This window comes from Triticum urartu, chromosome 2A, assembly GCF_056163025.1.
Source record: "Triticum urartu cultivar PI428250 chromosome 2A, HENAU_Tu73, whole genome shotgun sequence".
NCBI classification, from domain to species: Eukaryota; Viridiplantae; Streptophyta; class Magnoliopsida; order Poales; family Poaceae; genus Triticum; species Triticum urartu.
Window position 1 is genome coordinate 206,889,055 of NC_141874.1, and position 14,163 is coordinate 206,903,217.

General features: G+C 44.6%; 2 protein-coding genes across 2 annotated transcripts; one reads left to right on the top strand and one right to left on the bottom strand.

The window, feature by feature from the left end:
- The first annotated feature begins 3,409 nt into the window (after nucleotides 1–3,409).
- Nucleotides 3,410–9,166, top strand: LOC125536770 (Ribosomal L28 family). Its single transcript, XM_048700025.2, has 3 exons — nucleotides 3,410–3,768; nucleotides 7,567–8,031; nucleotides 8,698–9,166. Exons 1-2 carry the CDS (start codon nucleotides 3,425–3,427, stop codon nucleotides 8,003–8,005), a joined length of 783 nt encoding a protein of 260 aa, XP_048555982.1. The 5' UTR covers nucleotides 3,410–3,424; the 3' UTR covers nucleotides 8,006–8,031; nucleotides 8,698–9,166.
- A 301-nt stretch (nucleotides 9,167–9,467) lies between these two features.
- Nucleotides 9,468–10,586, bottom strand: LOC125529418 (oxygen-evolving enhancer protein 3, chloroplastic-like). The gene is made up of 3 exons (XM_048693830.2): nucleotides 10,266–10,586; nucleotides 9,848–10,146; nucleotides 9,468–9,698 (listed from the first exon to the last, which is right to left on the bottom strand). Exons 1-3 carry the CDS (start codon nucleotides 10,510–10,512, stop codon nucleotides 9,600–9,602), a joined length of 645 nt encoding a protein of 214 aa, XP_048549787.1. The 5' UTR covers nucleotides 10,513–10,586; the 3' UTR covers nucleotides 9,468–9,599.
- Between the last annotated feature and the right edge of the window lie 3,577 nt (nucleotides 10,587–14,163).

Below are 14,163 nucleotides of genomic sequence, written 5' to 3' on the forward strand. Positions count from 1 at the left end.
CATTGCAGCACCAGTGCGAGCTACCGACAGTGGGTTGCGTTGCAGCACCGACATGGTGCAGCCCCAACTCTGGCCTGCCTCTTCCTGCTGCGTTGCAGCACCGACGCGTGCGGTGGCAGCCGTCGTTCCTCTCGAATTGCAGCAGCGATGGCATGGTGGTCGATGTCTCCTCTCCTAACACTGATGGTTATCCATCACAGCAGCAATGGCAGCAGAGGAAAAAAATCAAGGCCATGGCGAGCAACCGTACGAGAGAAAGCCACGGAGAAGAAAGGGGATTGCGTTGTGAAAGGATAGGGATGGGTGGTTCGCGTGCGATAGGAAAACGATCGTAATCAACCGACTGATTTTCAACTCGTGTAAACTGCTCCCTACACGCGCCACACATCCTTTCACTCTTTCCTTACCACATGCAAACCACCCATCACTCTTTCCTTATCCATGCAGCAGGAAGAGGGAGGCCGGAGTTAGGGCTGCACCCTGCCAGTGCTGCAACGCGGCTCACTGCCGGCAGCTCGCGGTGGTGCTACAACACATCACCCAAGGGAGAGGAGGTCGAAGGCGCGCTGCAACGCAGCTCGCCATCAGCAGTTCGCAACAGTGCTGCATCGCATCACACAAGGAAGAGGAGGCCGGAGGCGTCGGTGCTACAACCCAGCTCGCCGTCGGTGCTGCAAGTGCTGTGACCATGCATCTCGCCGACGACAGAGCTGCCGGTGGTGGAGCTGCAATGTAATGCATGGGGTGTTGCGAGCCTGCGACCAACGGATCTCGCTGGCGGTGAAGCTTCACTTCAATGCCCAAGTTTTTTTCTGCGTGGTGGAGTGGCAACTGCGAGTTGGACGGCGATACGTACGACGACGACGAACACGTTGCGTTTGCTGCTGCAAGTGTCCAGAGGTCAGAGGAGAACGAGGCAGAGGCCAGATCGATGCGTTGAGAGCAGATCGAAGCGGCACTGCGTTGACCCATCCAACAGGAACGAGGGACGGATCCGACAGTTCGCTACCCGATTGATTTCCTGGAGAAATCAGTCGGCTGATTTGTAGCACTCGCCTTTGATAAATCGCAATTACCTAATCATGCGCGCGCTTGTTGGCTAAAACGAGCGGACGCCCTCACAGTCACAGGCATGCATGGAAAAAGATTTGTCTGATAGCGCATGCATGGTGTAGCATTAAATGCGTTTGTACTAGTCACTTTGACTTAGAGAAAACAGATTTACATGCATTTATTTTGGGTTTCTGAATGTTTAAAAAGTCATATATTTCAAACCGTGCATCCGAATTTAGATCCGTTTTCACCATTGGAATCTCCGTGATGAGATCTTTTAAAAGAGATCCCGCATGAGTATGTTTCGACGATTTTTTATACCGACTTTATTGCTATATGGTGTAACTCTGTTACTACACGGTGCATCTTTAGTATTGCATGGTGCAATTTCTTATAAAACCAATTTTTAGAGTTGCATGATCCATTTTCCTATGTGGTTGCAACCTAGCAACCATGGCAACCAACTTTTTGAGTCATGCAACTAGTTTATTGTCCCATCCAACTACCTAGTAGTCGATGTGCAACTCTCCTTCCTACTCATGGATGTGTACTATTTCACTATCTGCACATCCTGCCCCACCCTAGCCTACCAACGATATGTGCAAGTTAGTCTGTTGTTGCAGCCAACTACCTAGTAGTCAATGTGCAACCTTTTTCCCTTCCTACTTGTGAATGTGTAGTTTTAGTTGGCAGTGGAACAGACTAAGTTGCACATAGTCTGCAAGACAGTTGGCCGGGACAATAGGCGAAGTTGCACATCTCACTAGCAGGGATTTGTTGGATGGTAAAAAACTACACATCCATAAGAGAAAAGAAAAGTTGCCTATATGCAGGCCATAAAGTTGGACATCTCACTAACAAGGGGTGATTGGGACTAGGTGCTTGCAGTGAAAACTACACTTCCGTGAGGTACGAGAGAAAATTGCAAGACGACTGTTAGGCAGTTGGTCGTGGTAGCATCCAAAGTTGCACATCCAGTACTAGGTTGTTGGCCAAGGCAACAATAGTGAAAACTACACATTTACAGGTAGGGGAAAAGTTGCACATCAACTACTAGCTAGTTGGACGGGGCAGTAGACGAAGTTGCACATCTCAATGGTAGAGGATATTTTAGGGTGGATGTGGCATTAGTGAAAACTGCATGTCCACGGGGCAGAGGGAAAGTTGCACATCGAGTGTCAGTTAGTTGCACATCAACTACTAGGCACTTGCACCTAACAGGGACTAAATTGCACACAAAAAGTTCGTCGAAACATATCCATACAAGATCTAGTTTTGAAGAGCACGTCACGAGGATGCGTACGGTGAAAGCGAATCTTAATTTTGATGTTCGTTTCAAAATTTATGACTTTTTAAAAAAAATGAAAACCAAAACAAATGTGTTCATACCTGTTTGCATCAGTGAAAAATGCACGCTCACAAGTAGGGGGAGTTGCACATCCACCGCTAGGTAGTTGCACATAGACTACTAGACAGTTGCACGAAACGGAAAATAAATTGCACACACAAAAGTTCGTCGAAACATCACATGCGTGATCTAGTTTTGAAGAGCACGTCGTGAAGATTCCAATGGTGAAAACAGATTGCAATTCCGACGCGCAAATTGAAAGTTATGCCTTTTTAAAATTTTGAAACAAAAAATTAAATGCACAAAAGAATAAAGTGCATGCACCGAAAGATATGGCTATGCTGCTATTTAATACAGTTTTGCTAAAGCACATCTAGATGTGCCATAAGTATTGCACATCTAAGTCATATATCATTGATTTTACGTTGAGATTCGTGTGGGTATTTTTTTTCTTTTTTCTTTTCCTCTTTGTGCTTGATTCACTCACTTAGATGTGCAATAACTAGAGCACATCTAGATGTGTTCTAGACACACCCTATTTAATACGTCACGGGAAAATGACTTAGATGAAAAAGATTTTTTTAATTAGAAAAAGGGACAAAAAGTTTCTTCAAATAACCGACCGCTCGCTAACCATACTAGACGGCTGGGCGCCGGCTAGACGCGTCCGGATCTAGCCTCACTAATTTGAGGAATTTTTTTTTCTTTTTGAAAATCAGGGGCCTCCCCCGGCTCCAAATTTTCATCATCCAGCGAAAACCACATGGATGGCGTCCGCCTCACGAGGGTTCTTCTGCTGATACTCTAGTGTGCTCCTCCCGCAGTGTGCAGCTCCACGTAGCTTTAGTCCACGACGGGGTCTCCAGCCCTTGCTTGCAGCTCGTTACCCCGGTTCCAGCTCCAGAGGATTTTTTTGTTTTTGTTTTTGGGAACTACGAACAAGGCATCTTGTGTATGGGCCTCGCCTTGTGGACTCGTTCAGACAATGGGCCGTGTGGTCTGGCCCAAAATACTGCGCCTCACATGCCGCAAGATCTCACGGAGCCAAACCACACCCGCACCAGAGTCGTCCCCACCACGCACGGGAAAACCTCGCAGGCAACCGGCCTCCTCCTCCACCGCCGCCGCCGCCGCCGCCGTCGAAGCATCAGAAGCAGCAAGAGTAAGATGTCGTTCCGGGCGCGGGAGATTTACAAGAAGGTGGTGCGCCGCGTGGGCGGGGAGGGGAAGCTGCCGGCGGAGGTGATGGACACAGTGAAGAACATACTCCCGAATAGCAAGGTCGTCATGGGCCGGGCCAAGCGCGGCATCTTCGCCGGCCGCCACATCCAGTTCGGCAACAAGGTCTCCGAGGACGGCGGCAACAAGTATGCAAATTCTCACCCGCCTCTTCCCTCGTGCAATCTCTTCTGATCCATGCGCGCATACATTCCGAACCGTAATGCATATGTTCAGTCGTTGGAATGGGAAAAATGATGCGTTTGACGTTTCTTGAGATCATTTCTATTTGAGTGTGTGTGTGTGTGTGTGTGTGGGGGGGGGGGGGGGGGGGTGACGTGACGAGTGTTGCCTATCTTGTTTGGGAATTTGAGTTGCGAAATGCTGCTTTTGTTAGTTCATGTTGCCACAAATCACTATGAAGAATGGAGGAAATGCTGCTGAGGGGGTTATGAGACGAAAGGGAGAGGTGTAGTGAGGCCACCGCTTGTATTCCCTAATAATCATAAGGTGTAGATAGTTAAATCCTACTCCCTCTGTAAACTAATATAAGACGTTTTAGATCATTAAGTAGTGATCTATATTAGTTTACAGAGGTAGTACTAATTGTTCAGTAATAAGGAGTAATATTACATTTTTGATAGGACTGTTCTCTTGGATAGCTTGCACACAAGTTACATTTGCATTAGCATTTCATTCACATGGCTGAGAGCTTTGGACCAATTGGTTTGAATTTTTTATGAATTGATCCAGCTATCTATATCTTCATGTCCACACAAGCACAAATGGACAATCGGAAATTTCCCAATTATTGTTTTGATGCCTGTAGTTTCTACAGTTCTACTTGTATATTTCTCAAGGCACAAATTAATCTAATGTTTGGAGTAAATTCAGCCCTGAGTAAACTCACATTCTTCTATGCCTCATTGTCGCTCATGTTGACCGTGTGGCCGGCTGGCCCTTTCTCCTTCTGGTCCGCGATCTCAGAATCGGCCGGATCGAAACTGCCCTCGTTGATAGGAGGAGGCACGTCGTCGCGTTGAATCCCAGCAGCACATAAACAAACGATCTCACTGTGATGCTAATTGCGTGACTTCTGCCTTTGTTTAGGGGTAGGAGACTTGTGCTAGGTTTCCATGTCCATGGCCTTTTTTCTTCTGATGGTGAGCTTCGGCTTGGGTTTTCTTGGGCCTTTCGGCCTGCTATCTGATTTGGAATCTGATATAGATAGGATAGCCGGTGGCCTGGCAAGTACCCTTTATGTTGCATTAGTGTTACAGGGGGCGGGGGGTAGGCGTGAGAGATGCTAGATTAGCTAGATACGTAATCGCTACCAAGGGTGGGAAAATACGTCAGGGGGGTCTCGCCCCCCCTTGGATCTGTCCCTGATCATATATTAGATTGTTCAGCTCTGTAATTGATGTAGTTTCTTAATCAGCACCGACTTGAGAATTGGATGAGCTGAGGATCAAATCAGGTCTTGTTGGGATTCACTCCATTTTGTACCGGCTTTGATAGTCTTGATCAGAACAAGATGCATGCAATTCTTTGATGATTGGAATGTCAAGAGTCTAGAAGATTAGGCAGGCTTTTATGATGTAACAGCACGCATTATGGTAACACTAGAGTTATATAATTGTCTGCCTTTTTTTTCCTCGAAGAGCATCAAGGATAGAGAGTATGCTCAGCCCCAAGCAACAAATATGGTGGATCGTACGGGTTGATAGCCGCCAATCCCTTGGCGCCAGCCAAAGCGCAGGTTCTGGCCTCCTCCAGAATAGTTTGGATAAGAAGAGTAGAGGAGGGGCGCGTGTTTTCGAAATTACAGGCGTTCCTGTGCTTCCGCAGATGCCATTTGACAAGGACGCCTAGCGAGGCCACACCTTTACACAGAGAAGTTGGAGATGCAGCCTAGAGTCCCACCAGTCATAGAAGCTCTCATCACTCACAGGCAAGAGCGAGGGAAACCTGCAGGCGGCGTATGCCCCATGCCGAACACTATTAGGTCATGAAAACAGAGAAAGGAAGCCCCTTCGTACTCATCAGTGTTATTTCTCAGAAAGCTGGTCAGGGAAGTTAGCAAGCTGTTTACTTGCTTCAGCTACGTTATGCCACACTATTTGGTTCTGTAGCGATAATGACAAATTCAATCAAAGTTCAGTCATATTTAAAATGTGTGAAACAGAAATCGTATAATCTTGCAAAACCTCATTTATCTCCTTCCCGACCTTGCCACCAGGCCCAACACCGTTTTAAGCTGTTAGTGTGGCCTCACGATTCATTTGGTCCTTCATGATCCAATGTTATTAACTTCGCACACCTGTTTTTTGGAAGGAGAAGAGTAGGAGAACGATTCCAGTCACTCGTCTTATTCTTGATACATAAATCCAATTGTTCCTAGCAGGTACTTATTTTGTTGAAAAACTTGCAAACAAGTGTTTGCACATCTTATCATTGAGAGGAGAAGCAAAATAGTTACACTAGTTGGGCAACAAACGCCAAGTCATAGACAGACAACACACATAACATAAACACCCTAGCTACTCATGGCAGTCATGCAGCCGGTAGTTTAAAAGCCCATCGCCACCACTCGGCCTTCTTGATTCCATTGGGCACTGTCAGGATGTCCTTGCTCACCCCTTGGAACACCCTGCTGTTCTGTTCACACCAGATGGACCAAACATTCAGGATGACCATGAAGTTGAAATCCTCTCTTCTAGCTTGGGGGTGCTTGTACATGTTCAGCCACCGTCTCAGGTGGGGTGGCGGAAGTGCGACCTGCCCAGCAGAGGATAAGGCCCCAAAGGTCTGTTGTCCACGAGCAGCTGATTGAGAGATGTTCCGCAGACTCTGATTCCTGTGAGCAGATACTTTTCTTGATGGTGTTACTTGATTCAGTTGTCATGTGGACTAACTCTTAGTTGGTTGATGAACTAAAGCACCGAACCACATTAATTCAGGAACTCCGTGACCTCTGGCCAGTGCAAAGCTGCTAATGATGACTGATCATCCTTGTAACCTTTTGGTTTGCAGCTTTTCATCTTGTCTGTAGCATCACAGTAGGGATGAAAATGGAGTGGAAAGTTTCCGCTTTTCCAGAGGAAAAATGGAAACGGAGAGGAAATATGAAAACGGAAATGGAAATTTGCAAAACGGAAATGGAAATGGAATTTTTTATGCGGAAACGGAAACAAAAACGGATTGGTGTTTTTCTGGTGGGACAGAAGTGGAAATGGAACTTTCCGTTTCCGTCAATATGGAATTTCTGTTTCTACTATGGGCCTATGGCTGCTTTGTAGCCCAACTACCAAACAACACACAATGACACAATGAGTAGAATGAGCAGAATGGATCATTTGGGGGCCAAACACGTACTCAACTTGACCATATACGGAATTGTCATGTACTACTACAATACTATCCTATGTTGCTAACACAACCATATTATTTTGTAGACATGTTAACAATTCCATAATTTGTTTGTTTTTCGTCTATATTTCTCTATTATTCAAGGGTGTTTTAAGTTCTGGTCAGCAAACTGTTTTGTTTCCGTGTCCGCTCTGTATTCGCTCAGTGTCTGTTTCCGTATTCGTTTTCGGGGTTTCTGTATTCGTTTCCGCTTCTACAAAAAAAAATATGAAAACAAATATGATAGCACCCAGTTCCGTCCGTTTCTGCGCCGTTTTCATCCCTGCATCACAGTAGTACTAGCCTACTAGGAGCTGCATTCTTGGATATCTTTAACAAAAGTGATAGTGTTACCATTTATTTTGGATGTCTAATTACGTGCTAGACAACCCAGAAATATCCTGGCAGCTTGCAAATTTTAAACACTGCCTGCTAATTATTTTACCATGTGGCTCAAGCCTTTCTTAAGAATCTCCCTACCTCCTTCCGATCTTTGTATATTGACCACCTTTTGCTTACGGAGCATTTTCTTTGTTCAGGTCAAGGCGAAACTGGAAGCCAAACGTTCAGGAGAAACGTCTTTTCAGTTATATTCATGACCGACACATTAGAGTCAAAGTAACCACTCATGCACTGCGGTGCATTGACAAAGCTGGTGGGATCGATGAATACCTCCTGAAGACACCTTACAACAAAATGGATACTGAGATGGGAATAGCCTGGAAGGCAAAGATTGAGAAGATGTATTCAGAGCTAGCTGGGATGGAAGTTGGCTTCTTCCCTCCTGAGAAAGAGGCTAAGATAGAGCAGGGTTTCGAGGAGATTCGATCGGCCAAGAGAGAGTTCCGCAGCGAATCAAGAAGGGCTTTGGGTGTGGCAAAGCAGAGTCAGCTAGAAGCAACTAAAGCTGATGATGACGAAACAACTGAAGTCGTGGATACAAATGAAGAGGCGTCTGATGTCGCAGAGAAGTCTTAGCTTGGACCTGCGTGCCATTGTTAATGGTAAATGTGGTTCTGTAGCTTTTGTTTCAGGAATAATCATCATCCCTTTGTTGAACTTTACTTTATCCGCCAAATATGCTAACTGTTAGATATTGAAGACTTTGTTGGCATATCGGTGATAAATGACTTGCACAGTTCCACTCTGTTATACCTGAAAGTTTGAAATATGTTACTAGAAAAGGGATGCACAGTTGTTTTATTTAATTTATTTATATTTGACTCATTATTGGTCCATTTGAACCCTCTCCTTGTCATGGCAGACTGAAGTACTTTTAGGATATGCATTGTCTTGATGTCATCTTTCTCTTGTGATTTCAAGTCACATAAGGGCAAAAAATTGTCTGTATAGGTGTTACAACGAATTGTTAAATGTCATTTCCTTCATGCATTTTTTTGTATTGGGTACCTGGGTCTAATTATCTGATTCTCCATAAGACCATCATAAGAAATACTCCCTCTGTTCACTTTTATAAGACCTTGAAGACATTTCAGACAATGTGCAAAACAGCTCATTTTGAGTTGTCTGAAACGACTTACAAAAGTGAACATAGGGAGTACTACATGTTGCACTTGTTCACATACGACTACAACTTAAAAAATCAATTTCAGATGGGCCATTTTCTAGCCCAAAGTTATGTTAGAACTGAGATACTCCTTTTCTTGCAGATAAAAAAGGAAGAGAAACATTGATGTCCTTGACAAAACAATGGAAGGTTTTCATTTCATATAAACAGGGGAGAATATCTTGCAAGTCAATGACCCCTTTTTCTCAGAACACTGCAGTGTATCTTAGGCCTAACTGTCAAGGCTACCATCTACCCGGAGCACATCTCGGTGTTGCAATGACTTGTTAATTTCGTGGAAGTTTTGTACAAGCACTGAATTCTTAAGTGTCAGGATTGAGGTGTTCTCTTCTCAAGTCTTTCTAGCCCATTCAACTGAAATGTCGAAATAATATATTCGTGACAGGATAAACACTTATCAGCTGGAGTTGTAGCATTCGGTAGCTGATTTCTGTTACATCTCAAATACTTGGCACGTCATTGTTGTCATTGGTTTGGAACTTGTAGCCCTCTTTTGGAGATGTTGGTAGCTGTGGTTCTAGATTTAAGCCTGGCGGTATGTTTAGCTGGTCTTTGCTGTTCCCGTTGATCAAGTAGTTTGGGATATGTCCCGGATGACTAGGCTGATGCTTGTATGAACTTCTATATGGTTTTCTTAATGAAAATCGTGGGGAAACCCCTCTAAAAAAAAATTTGGCACGGTGTTTACTGACTGGGAATTAATATTAATAACTAAAAAAGCAAAAGAAGATTTGGATGAATTATTTGGTTGGACTAAACTGTGTACTCGTGGCTGTTGAGCTCTAACTGCAAGTTACTATTCGTTGTTACATCGGATTTGTGCGCAGTTTGTCTTAATGTTTACTCTTCATATGACTGATCTCAAGATAGAATCATACTTAAGTGCTTGTTGACATATTATCAACAGGGAAGTTACATTGCCGGCTTCCAAATATGAACAAACATAAAAGGCCTGAAAGCAACACGGCCATTATGCGGATCCATCTAGCCTAGCTTGGCGAGGACATCGCTGAGAACAGTCTTGGTCTCGCCGTAGTACTTCTCGGCCTCGGTGGGGCTCTTGATCTTGGCTGCATGGTCAAGCTGCAAACAAAATGGAGAAGCTCACACCTGTTAGTCCTGCAATTCTTCTTGAGAAAATGTTCAGGTTTGATGCAGTAAGAATTAAGATGGCCATGTTTCTGAAGAGACATAAGGTAATAGCTGAAATTGCGAGATGGTAGGTTTCTTACCCCGTCGAGGGTGGCGAAGAGCTTGCCGGTGAGGTCCTTGAGGTCCTTCTTCTCCTCCTTGGTGGTCTTGGAGGAGATGACGGTCTTGAGGTCGTAGCGCAGGTAGGAGGCCCTGAGGCGGAGGTCGTTCATGACGTACGGCCATTGCTTCTTGTCGATGAGCGGCTTGAGGTTGAGGATGTCCTGGGCCGACTCCTTGGCCCGCACCGCCGCCTCCGCCGGTGGCAGCGGCTGCAGGTAGAACCGGTTCTTCAGGGGCAGGTCGAAGTCCCTTGCCTCGTCCGAGTTGTCCGTTCCGGCTGAACACACACACCCAAATCATCCATCAGATCAGGCGTAAAATTCTACTCCTTGCTATACTATATTATTATTGTGTAAAGCGAGTATAGATGATGTACGAGCGGCTGGAGGCACTCACGGAGTCCACCGGAGAGCGGCGGCGGGGGGCCAACCTTGATGGCCGCGACGGTGCCGGCGTGCACCACCTGAGCGAACGCGCTCCCGACGACTCCGCTGGCCATGAGGCCAAGGACCGCGCGGCGGCCGGCGGCCTCGGCCTCCGCCGACGACGCCCTCACGGTGAACCTGCTGGCGCGCCTGCCGGCCGGGCCTGGGAGACGCACGCCCTGCGACAGGCCGGTCATGGACGCCATGGTTTGCGCCATCTCAAGCTTTGCTTCTCTCTTCTCTTCTTGCTCTGTGTTTCTCTCTTATCCCTCTTGAGAAGCTAGCGATCTCTCGATCGACTGCCAAAAATATATGAGGAGGACGTGTAGCGTGTTGCTGTCCTATGCGGCGCGAAACCTTATCTGACTGGATAAGTTCGCGGCCAATGCGCGCGCGCCGTGTGGCACCGGCTTGTGGCATGCTGCGTCGCCTGACCTCCATTTGGATTGCGCCCTGGCCAATGAGTGACAGACATGTGTCGACGGTGCTTGGGCTTCAGTTGGCCAGTAAGATTTCCTTGTTTTGTCACTTTGTTATATCTGGATAATTTCTTTTCCCAGCAAACACCATGGCCGATTTCTTTATCAGCATAGCATTTGAAATTTCACTTCACATCACTGCATTAATCATTGTGATGGATTATAGTAACTCATTAGTCCAACCAAGTTTTATTGAGTTATAAGTTGTTTTAACATATTTTCCCTATATTCAATTGTTGTTTTCTCATGAAAAGACTATAAAAAGTAAGTTTACCACAACACAACTCTAGAGCCGCAGTCTTTTTTGCAGATTTGCGTCGATCTCATCTATGTTTCTCGCCCTATTTCATCGGCGATGTTGCGGACTTGCATCAATCTAATATATCACAATGTGAGCTAGAGAGATCATTCCTCACCCGACTTCCAAAGATTGGCGCCAACACCTGTGCCAATGTCATTGGTATTCTTTTCGCCAGCATCCTATGGGAAAGCTTAGGGTCTTAGGGCTTGCAATGGATTCAACACCAACCTCAGTTGTCTAGGTAGTCATGAAGTTATGGCCTATTAGGGCGCAGTAAGGTAAGAGATTTGTCAACCCGATCAACATTGGCAGGAAGGAGTGAATGAATATGCAATATGTGATAAACAAAACTTTTACGAAATGTTCGGTACAGTGTTAGTCACACAATTGGAAGCAGAGCAGACTAGCGGTGGCTATCAAGAGCATGGTTTTTTGAAATGTGGGTCCAGGCGCACCATTTGTGAACAATAAAATAAAAAATGGTAATTTTTAAAAATAATTCTAAATTACTACTGACATTGTTCAATCTAGTATCCAAGAATTTATTAAGCTCATCCCGTAAGCACATGTACACATCTTGGTTTTTACCGTTTGAAGATGGAAGAAGATTCGTTCTCTTACCCATTTCAAAGTTAAGCAAGAGATAACTCATAATTTGTTATGCACTCGCACTCGCAGCTTGGGTCACTGAAACTTAATGATAATTACTCACTCCTTCATCCTGAGAAAGGATCCTGGCTATGAAAAAAATGGATCACTAGCTTGCGCAACAAATTGAATGAAACTTCCGTCTGAAGTAAACATTTCAGTCTGGTGTTTGTTATACCATTTAAGGGCACCATCTAAGTTCGAGAACTTTTGATACTTCAAGGCTGCAACACATGCTAAGTGTGACTGAGATTCTTTTTTTTTTTCTGACAGGTCCTTTTGTGCTCGAGGTTGAGGTTGAGGATAAACTTTTTCACAAACCACGCTCATGAAAATGCAATACACTTGAATGGTAGATTCTACCACGGAAGTCCATGAATGCTGGCAAATTTGGTTGTAACATACATGACTGCGTGTTCTACTCACGTGTGAAGTTTAACGAAGAAATGACAATTGTGGTATTCTAAAAAAACACCAAAACAAAACTATAAAAAAATCCATGTTTGAACCAATTTGGAGGGCCGATTTTCTTTGTCAAGAATACGACAATTTTCTTTGTCAGGTAGAATGGATAATGTATGTTAACCAAAAATTTAGAATTATTTATTTTTTGCTATTAGATTCTACTATTCAGTTCATCGTATGGTGCCAACCTCAGGTCGAAAGAGCACTGCAATCTGCACATTTTTTAGTAATTATATAAAAAGTCAAACAATTTTAACATTTTTATAGAATCAAATATGATTAAGTATTGTACCGTATAAAATATTTGACCAAGGAATTATTCCTGTTGACTTTAAGGAAAAAAATTATGAGGACAAAGAAGCATAAACAGTACTTGTATATAGCATTTTGATTTGTTTTTTTCTGCCCAAAATAATGTGTACGAGTACAATAATTGATCATATTTAACTTAATTTTTGGGCTTTTTTATAATTACTAAAAAAAATCCGCATATAGGGTGCGCTGGCATCCTGGTTCACCTTGGTATTTCTCACTGCGGAAGCGCCTAAAATCAAACCCTCTGACCCGCCATCAATGGGGGCTCGCCGCGGCCGACGGCGATCTCTCATCTTTCCCTCCGCCACACCGCGTCCTCATTAAGCACACGCGCAAGGTCGCGCCCCCTCGGCATCCAGCAGACGAGCCTCTCTCTCGCCCGCAGGTGCGGCGCCGGCCCATTCCTTCCGCAGTTCCATTCCCACGGGATCTGATCCGGTGACTATTTGCACGCGTCGCCGTCGTCGGGAGCTCGTTCTCGCGGCGCGATTACGATCTTCGGACACCCTTACCCGAGCCTCTCCGCCCGACAACTTCGTCCTCATTCCTCAGCGAGCGCCCTTGGTGAGCTAAATTCTTACTTCAGTCAAACAGAGTTTGCCTGAGCGCGTGTTTCCATCTCATTGCCGGCGAATTTGAGGACTTCTCCTACGCACTTTCTTGGCCAGTTGATTGAAACAGAAGCATGAGAAAGTCACGGATAACTTAACAGCAAGTAGTAATCTCCTAGGAACTCTCATTTTGTTGATTCCTTTCCAAGATTCAAAGAAATGCTGTATTTGGTTGCCTCTTCAGTCTTTGTATACACCTAACTAGATTAACCCGCGGGTTGCTGCAGATGAACTATAAAAAGACTGAAATTGATTGGAGTAGAACCCATAAAGTATACAGGAAAATTAGTTTTGAGGGGATTTTTTCATTGAGTAGAATTCATAAAGTATACAGGAAAGTTAGTTTTGAAGAATCTAAACGGTGTGGCTTTCAAATGAAGAAGATCTGCGGTCCGTTTGGTTTATGCCTCAACTCACCCTACCAAAAAATTGGGCATTCCAAATGCCCTACCACTCAATACACATCAAAATTAAGGTTGAAAACAACAAAGTTGATGTGGCTGAATCATAGAAGAGATAACTAGCAATAACGGCTTTTCAAAAAATAAAATAACTAGCAATAACTGCAGTTAGAGTAGATTAAACTGTATAAGAACATAGGATATGCATGGAAGGAATGTGTCTTGTGTGTATTCATGGGTTTCCGCTTTGATGTTACTTTCCTAGAGTCCAGGGACATCTGTTGCAGCTTTAACCTCGTAGTTTGAGACCGCGGTCTTATCTTTTATGCCGAGTCTTCTCATCACTGCCTTCTTATTAGGGAGCACAGCACATGACGATCCACAGACATGGTATGCCCATAGCCCATTGGAGACATGTTTGATGGTCTCCGCTGGTTGGAAACAGCCTATTTTTTCAGTTATCTGACAGATTTCCATTGTGTTCTGTTAACTACTGCACTACGATTCTCTATTTTTACTGCACCATCACATGAACTGTAGCTATGGGCCATTGTTACTCTGCATCAGAGTAAAACTTAGAAACCAATCATTGTCCAAATCATTTTTCATTTAGGCGCTCTTCGCTTCACCACTCTGATTTTAGGCTCTC